Source organism: Aspergillus bombycis (assembly GCF_001792695.1).
Source record: "Aspergillus bombycis strain NRRL26010 chromosome Unknown contig00173, whole genome shotgun sequence".
NCBI lineage: Eukaryota > Fungi > Ascomycota > Eurotiomycetes > Eurotiales > Aspergillaceae > Aspergillus > Aspergillus bombycis.
Genome location: NW_019170175.1, coordinates 39,554 through 47,967, shown reverse-complemented (window position 1 = coordinate 47,967; position 8,414 = coordinate 39,554). Strand labels below are relative to the sequence as shown.

The 8,414-nt window shown below is 48.1% G+C and overlaps 3 protein-coding genes across 3 annotated transcripts; 1 reads left to right on the top strand and 2 right to left on the bottom strand.

Moving 5' to 3' along the window:
* Positions 1-864: 864 nt before the first annotated feature.
* On the bottom strand, positions 865-3,793 carry ABOM_011448 (uncharacterized protein; the record flags this gene model as incomplete). Its single annotated transcript, XM_022538576.1, has 6 exons — positions 865-1,343; positions 1,405-2,296; positions 2,374-3,072; positions 3,157-3,442; positions 3,498-3,542; positions 3,600-3,793. The coding sequence occupies 6 exons, from the start codon at positions 3,791-3,793 to the stop codon at positions 865-867; spliced, it is 2,595 nt and encodes an 864-aa protein (XP_022383570.1).
* Positions 3,794-4,560: 767 nt separating this feature from the next.
* On the bottom strand, positions 4,561-6,252 carry ABOM_011447 (putative serine palmitoyltransferase 2; the record flags this gene model as incomplete). The annotated part of the gene is made up of 1 exon (XM_022538575.1): positions 4,561-6,252. One exon carries the CDS (start codon positions 6,250-6,252, stop codon positions 4,561-4,563), a length of 1,692 nt encoding a protein of 563 aa, XP_022383568.1.
* A 361-nt stretch (positions 6,253-6,613) lies between these two features.
* Positions 6,614-7,615, top strand: ABOM_011446 (RTA1 domain-containing protein; the record flags this gene model as incomplete). Its single annotated transcript, XM_022538574.1, has 3 exons — positions 6,614-6,812; positions 6,882-6,974; positions 7,032-7,615. The coding sequence occupies 3 exons, from the start codon at positions 6,614-6,616 to the stop codon at positions 7,613-7,615; spliced, it is 876 nt and encodes a 291-aa protein (XP_022383569.1).
* Positions 7,616-8,414: the final 799 nt, after the last annotated feature.

Below are 8,414 nucleotides of genomic sequence, written 5' to 3'. Positions count from 1 at the left end.
AAAAAAAAAAAAAGAAAAGAAAAGAGAAAAGAAACGAAAAAAAACATACAACAGGAGGGATTCGCTGGTGGTCACCCACCCAACTACTAACCTCCCGGCGTGTGGCTTAAGTACGGCTGAGCGGACGGGAAGCCCTGTTCTCCACACCCTATGGTCGTATGTACTGGTTTCGTCTAAGTAGCTAATTATATAGTGCAAGGCAGCTAGGTGCGATAGTGTCATGGCAGGCTCAGGTATAGCTATGTAAGGAGCGATCCAGGCGATATCAGACCTAGGGTCTGGGTATTAAGACCCTTGTGGCCTATGTGGGAATAGGCCTGCCTGGACACCCGTTCTTACAGATAAATTGCATATGCTGTAACGTTAAGCAAGACCGGGGTGGTGGGCTGACCTGCGTTCTGCCTCGTTTCTATCTCAACTCGCTCTTTGGCTTAATGGAAGATATATTGTAGAGTTAACCAGTAGACCTGGCCATCAGGAAGACTGCTACAAAGGATGATATGAATATAATTCTTTATTGAGAGTATAGCTGAGGTTTTGAACTAGCTATCGAGAGACAATATGCGCTGCTAGGTCTCTTTTCTCTCTTTCTGTTGCCACGAGGCAGCGGATTGGTGCTATTTATTATATACTTACTGACTTATAAATGCAAGGCTAGGGTTACGGTCAATGCTGAATGGGACCATCGTAATATAGATCTTGACAGAGGTGGCACTATGAGGGAGGTGACATGCCAATTGAATGATATATAAAGATCATGGCAGTAAAACCTCTTTTCGTAAGGAATATGACAACCATGATCTGCAATTTCCAGCTACTGTGAACTGGGCTGCCAGTTGCCCTTACCAAAAAAACTGCAGGTAATCACGACGCCGCCATCCGCACTACAATGGGAAGACCCATATTAAACAAGAGATGAAAAGGGATTGTCCACAGCAGGGTGTACGTAAACTTGGGCGCCATTACCGTCCAAGTAAACGTCTCATCCCGAAGCAAGAAGCATGCTATCATCACGCAAAGAAGGCCATAAGCTACAAAGGCACTCCGAAGCCCCATGTGCTCTATAAAGCCACTGCCATGTTTCCCTTTACCTTTGACGGTCGCCATTCTGGTGCCAGATAGTCGCAAGCCGTTGCAACTCCACCAAATCGGACCCGCGTAGTTGCTGCAGAAAGTATGCACGGGACTAAGGAGCCAGTGGTGGGCGTTAAGACCGTTGAACCCGTCGGTATATCTAAGCGTAGCAATGGAGTTGGTATTTCCAATGGCAAAAAATGCGCATTGACCGAGCAGGACTATCGATACACAAATCTCAAATGCACTGAGAGTCGTTGGGAATGACACTGTATGACAAGATAAGCACATATTCTCGTCGTCATAGTTTATGCGGAATTGAACACTCACAAAGTGACTCGAGTTGCAGCCTGTAGACGAGAAACAACGGTATATTTACCGGGGTGGTTTGGATGATTAAATAGACATTCAGGATTTCTAGCAGACAAGTGGTAACTTCTATAGTAGCGATGTTGCGAGGGGAACTGATATCACCGTTCTTCATCGTCACCTGTTGCTTGGCCCTGAGACGCAAAGGAAGGTAGATGAACCCGCCAAGTAAGCAGAGAAAAACATACCGGGCCACTAAAGGGGGTTCTAGCCGCTGAAGAAAGCTTTGCAGCCACCTCGGCGCGCAGTTCATCTGGTCCGGGGCGTTTCTAATCGCAGAAGCTAGCTCGAAAGTCAAGGCGGCAAGCGATATCGCTCCATGAGCTAGCGCAGTACAGAAAACCTCTATCGACGAAGCGTTTAATATCTTCTTGAGTTGCATGGTGAATTTGACTGATGTCGCAAGGAAAGTGGCTGCAAGCAAGGCCTGAAGATAACAAGGATGTCTGCTGAGAAAATCTTGAACGTCGTATACGTCTCCAAGCTTTGCTTTGGGACTATGTACCCAGTTCTGCGAAAGTAATTGCAATAAGAAGGGCAATAACTGGACAAAATTAGGTGTGCGAGAGTGTCGGCCGGCGGTGAATACTAGGTAGCCTATCCACAGGGTAGAACTCCAGAACCAGAAGTGATGCTCGCTCTCCACAATAGACTGGGACATCATTAAGAGCCCATAGATAGTGTAGAATAGATTGAATGTGAAGAAGTTCCAGTTAAGCAAACTCAATGAGTCACAAGCATAACAAGAGAGCAAAAGCGCAATAAATGCAGTTATAATGCCGCAAACAAGAAGGGAGACTCGAATGGTTCCTATTGTGGCGGTCTCAATGACTTTCTGGATGCGATTGCCAACCTAGAAAAATGTGCTCACCGGGCCAATCAGTTTTGCGTCTTGTAAATAGCGGTTTATTTTGACGGGTGGGATTTTACCTCATAGAGATCTGCTAGGAATTGCTTGTCGGGAGCTTGCTGGAGAAGATTATCCCAGTAATTGCCCGGCCCAAACCCTTCGGGGGAGCAGGTCCCTTCCGGAACCATGTCAGACATATCGGTGATACAGTTGTTTGTGCAAAGTAAAGCCCGGAGATGCTTGATATTGCCAAGGACTAAGTGAACCCGATCCACCATATCCTCCCAAAAGGGTAGAAGCCCTAGAATGAACATCCCAATACTGTCATTAGGTATGGGAATCCCCAGAAGCCCCGAAATGGTAGGTACAAGATCAACTTGTTTGATGCCAGTATAGTAGTCAAACATACCCCCACTGGGTGTTGTAGGAGATTCGTAGCCTTGATTGATGGACTTCATATGCGGTGATATGAACATCATTGCGGCCGATATTTCAGGATCAGACCCGCCACCATGGCCTCCTAGCTGATCCATGCCGTGATCACCACCAACTATAAGGAGGGTTGAGCTTAGATGGTCCTCTTGTTCCAGGCTTGTATATATTTTCTGAACAATATCATCCATTTGCTTTTGCTTAGACGCCATAAGGTGGCTGCCAGCACCGCCCATGTGCCCAATATGATCGATCCCAGGAAGATGAAGGACCATGGCGCTCCAGTCATCACGATGAAGTTCATCCAAGGCAGAGGCTGTGATATTTATATCAAGGGAATGAAAGTCCTATACACCCTTCAGTTTCTAAAGGAACCAGGCCGCATCGGCTTGATACCGTCGCAAAGAATTACGTCGCATCTGGGGACTTACTGGAACAAACAGTGTTGAGTGGAAATGGCCCCGATCCCAGAGATCAGGAAACAGTTGCGCCCACGTATCATCACCGTAAAAGAGTAGTTTGCCCTTCCCCGCAGCTTTAAGACGTGCCAGCCATGTGTCCCTCCTGTCAGGTCTACCAGGGCCATCATCCGCATTATTAAACACATCAAGAAAACTGGAGGCTGAGCCAATCGTCATAGCCATGACACAAGATCTTGTCAGACTAGGCGAGCTGGTTTTCACCGTGAACGGCATGGCGGCACCCAGGCGGATCAAACTTGAATGAGTTAGCCAATATAAGGCTTGGGCTAAACATGTCGACGAATGCGTACTTCTGTGTAAATTCAAAGTTTGAATCGGGGCCATAGACAAAATCACTGCCAGGGATTTAACATGGATCACAGAGGTTGGCGTTGGTGCACGGTTCTAAATACCTTCGCAGTGCATCGACTATCATGAAGACCACTTTCTGGAAAGGTGCGACTTCGGATATCGCTCCATCACCTACCAAGACTGCACTACCTGATGAGGGTGGTATGGGTCGAAAAAGCCCTGCGGCAAATACAATGGTTGATACGAGAATGAAGGCATTTGAGAGGAGAAGAAGAGCTGTGCGGAAGTGCCCCATTGTGCCGCACTATCTCCCCTATGATAACATGAGAGACTGAAGGGCTCGCGGCACCGGAAGATTTATATATGTTTTCTTGTTAGTTGGCGTGGTTGAGAACGCGACACATGGAGAGTGTAGGTTATCCATGGTGTGGAGATACCCCCATACATGGAGACCGATTGTCCCAATATGATCAACCCTCAGTGAAGAAAGATTAGGTAATTAGAAGGGGCGATCAGTCATAAAGAATAAAAACCTTGCAGACAGCGCTCGGACACACCTAAGCCTCTTTGATCACTCAGCTGGGGGATTGGTTTTGTGGCTTATCTAGGGGCGAAGGAACTTTGGAATTATGGTATGTCTTCCACCTTACGCAAGGCACCCGCATAGGTATATGAAAATTCTTTCTTCAATCCAGTGGAATGCTCAAACTAGGGGCAGAGGAGAATTTGTGACCTCTCGGGGGCTAATGTACGGCAACTAATTCCCCCACCATTTCGTTGAATGCTGAAAAACGGATGTTTATGGTGACCCTAGGATGTGCCTCTGGAAGAACCCACCTGTAGTTTAAAACATCGGAATCTAAGGTGAATGGGGAGGATGGTGTTGGAAAACAACCCAGGGGATATATCTGAGTGTACAAAAGCATAGATTGAAATTGTCAAGTAACCTGCGAACTCATACTGGTAAGCCCTAAATCCTTCCTCTTGAGACACCTAAGCGTAGATATGATCAATGCCGGAGAGAGAGAGGCCCTATTGCAAACCAGTTGCATTACTCTTCCTTTATAGAAGACGGTGGACATCCTCTGGTCCACATCGAATCACTTCTTCTAAGCTCCATGTAGAAGGCACAGCCTTTCCACCCGTTGGTTTGGCCTTAGGATGTAGTCGACCAGGAAGACCACGGGAGAGCTTGAGCGTCAAAATATTGCCAATCTCGTTACAGGCCGTCAAGACGCTATTCAGATCCTCTACATTATGCGCAGCAGACACGCAGAAACGAACGCGACACTGCCCAAGTGGAACAGCAGGATACGGAACGATGACAACCGAGATTCCACATTTCAGCATCATTCGGGAGAATGCGGTCATCTTCCCCGGGTTATAGAGAATCAATGGAATTACCGGGGAATCGTCATGGCCATAGACTATAAAGCCCAGCCTCTTCAAACCTAAGCGAAGGTAATAGGCATTGAAAGTTAAGCGCTGTAGTCGCTCCTCCCCCTGACCTGGTACCAACTCTCCGGTTATAATTCGAAGAGCAGCTGATATCTGTGCCAACATTGCTGGGGCGATTGCTTCACTGTATACCACGCCGGCATTCACAGCCTGCAACTTTTTCACGATGCCCCGATCCGCTGCAATGTAGCCTCCGATAGCTCCGAATGATTTGGTCAGGGTGCCCATCATAATATCTACTTCCTTCGTGTCAATGCCAAAGTAGTCACAGACTCCACGACCATGGGGACCGATTGCCCCGATAGAATGTGCTTCGTCAATGAAAAGGTAAAACTTATAACGATGCTTCAACTCAACAATGGCGGGAAGATTGCAAAAGGTTCCCTCCATGGAATACATCCCTTCAACAACAACCAAGATCTTGTCCCACGGACGGTAGCCGATAGACGTCGGCTGACCTTGGGAGATGGCTTGTCGGAGCCTTCTCTCTAAGTCCTTCATATCGTTGTGTTTAAATGCAACGATCGATGCACCAGAAAGGCGCGCACCAAATCGCAGCGAGGAGTGATTGAGCTCATCGGAGATGATCAAGGAGCCTCGGCCCACCAATGCTGGGAGGATGGTAGCGTTGGTGCCGAACCCGGCTGAGAAAACCATTGCCGCATCCTTGTGGACGAAATCGGCCACCAGCCGCTCAACCTCGACATGTAGGTCAAGGCTTCCCACGTCTGCCCGCGTGCTACTTGCGCTGATGCCATACGTGCGAATTGCTTCATCCGCCCTGTCCGCGCAGGGCCCCTCGGACTGAGCGAAACCAAGATAGTTGTAGGAGCTGACGTTCAGTGTCTGGGTGGTTGTGCCGGTGAAATGAAAGGTTCGATTGTGGTCACTTGTTTCTCGGTCAATCAGAGTGATGTACCGTCCGGGGACCCCTGCTGTGGGACGATCAAGACAATCAGCTAGTCTCACTTTCATTCGTCGTGTATAGACACTCTCTCCGGCTGTAAACCACGGCGCGTATCCATTCCACGGCCTTAGATGACGATAGTGTTTCTCACGAAAGTAACGGCCAAAAAAGTCGCGGATGGTACCGATGATATGGATAATCATGTAACTGAGATATGTTGTGATGATATAGAAATATGGAGGTTGCTCAACAATGGGGTCGCTCCAGAGCCGAGTGGTGTGGTGACTAGAATACCGGTGGCTGGCATGACTGATGGGACCAAATTGCGTGTGCTGCTTGACCTGAGGATGTTCCTGGTTGTCATACACCGTGGGTTTCCAATGATCCATTTCAGTCCGCCTAGGCGACGATGTATGAATTTTAGTGCACTGTGGCTCAACGGCAAGAACATGTTCTAATTAACGAAATATACCACCGTGCAAAAGAGGGAAACGCAGGGTAATCTGCACAAGGGGTTGAAATTTGTATCCATCCTCGAGAGATGACATACCCATGCAGCCTTCGGGGACTGCTGGCTCCCGATCAAAACCAGTTAGACTAAAAGCTGCAGGAATGAGGGATGGAATCCTGACCATGTCGATGCCGGGAGAGAAGCCCCCTTGCTTGATGATCTTTTTTAAAATTCGTGATCCAGGCACGGCCTCCGCCTGAATCAGCTCCCACGTCCTCTCTCAATCTCAAACTACGACGATGGCCGATTCTCAAAGCGATCTGACAGGTGGCTGCCATCCCCTGATAGATGGATACAACACGCCGTATGGCTATCTGCCTACATTCGCTCCAGGTGCAGCATTCTGCGTATTGTTCGGCCTCTTAGCAGGCATTCATATGGTACAGGCAATATGGAAACGAACTTGGTGGACACTGCTCTTGACAGTGGGTTGCATCAGTAGGTGTGGGACTAGCGCTAGGGGAAGCAACCCTTCTTTACTTGGGCTAACCCTGTAGCTAACTATAGCGGAGGTTTTCGGATGGGCTGCTCGTATCTGGTCCACTCAATGCCCCTACAATTTGAATGCATTTCTGATGCAATTTTCCACTCTCATCATCGGTAAGCAATGTCACTCCCGATACAAAACATATCAACGAATAACAAGAAAACATTCAGCTCCCACATTCTTTAGCGCTGCGATTTATATTTTCCTCGGATGTTTCGTGCGCATCGTGGGACGGGCCTCCTCGTATCTTGGCCCCAAATCCTATCTCTGGACATTTGGTATCTGCGACATCATTTCCATCGTCATCCAAGGGGTAGGCGGTGGTATCGCCTCTGCGGATTCCAAAAAGATCGATGGTAATCTCGACAATGGATCTCATATTATGCTAGCGGGGGTAGCCTTCCAGTTGTTCTCCATGGCAATTTTTATGATATGCGCATGCGATGTCTTCTATCGGGTTTATTGCCACGACTTACCCGTGCCTGGCGGATCCGCCAACCTCTGGCTTGGAGTGTTGGTATCGACTACAACTTGCATCTTTATTCGATGTATCTATCGCACAGTGGAGCTGGGTCAGGGGCCAGGAGGATATCTTCTCCTACACGAGAGCTATCTGATCTCCTTGGATGCAGTCATGATGGTTCTTCTGGTGGCCATTTTCGCCATCTTCCATCCGGGCTGGCTCGTATCGACGAAGAAGGAATTTATACCTCTCGGTGAGGTTCAGCTATTGAATAGGGAAAGCAGGTCGTGATAGCAGTGGCGAAGTACTAGTTAGATATTGGTCTCTTGGGAAGGTTTTTTTTTTGTTTTTTTGTTTTTTTTTTGAACAAAAAAAATTACATCCTCTCCCCATATAGCCTGGTCGAGCTAATTCTTGTGGCGCCGCTGGGGTTTTCATTTAGTCTTTCAGATGTATCATAAATAAAGAATCGAGGGAAGTTTATCAGCCCTGTTCGTCCTTGAAAAACAAAAGTTAGAGCAAGGGATACACATTGGTATGTCATTAGACCCCTTACCGTGCTTTCCTTTTGGAAAGCTAACCCATCGTCGATGTTTATCCCGTTCTCTGTGCAGCTCGACTCAAGAGAGCGAGCCTGCCGATTATTGAATCCGATCCAGTCGAATACTTGCGTCCGGACAAATCGCAATGGTGTTCATCAAAGATCAACTAAGTCTGCGAGAGCTCATTGCCTCAAACCAGCTGGGTAAGTCAATCGCCAGCACGAGGAATAAGATGAGTTTGGTAACGACTACCTGCCAGCGTGCTCTGTCTTGGTCCTCACCACTCATATATTTGGCGATATGAATGGCTTCATGACAGTCATCCGGTCTCCATATTTGTCGTGGGTATCTGGTCCAGTCGCCGTACAATCCCGTCATATACTAGCCGATTGGGAGTTCTTATTCCTGTTCTGCTTTCTTTTGACGATGGCCCGCTCTGTCATAGCCGTTCAAATCCTCCAACCGGCGCTGCGATATGCGGGGTTCGATGCACAAGACTCCTCTCACCTGGCAGCCCTAGGGTGGAAAATACTATCCCGCGGCGTCCT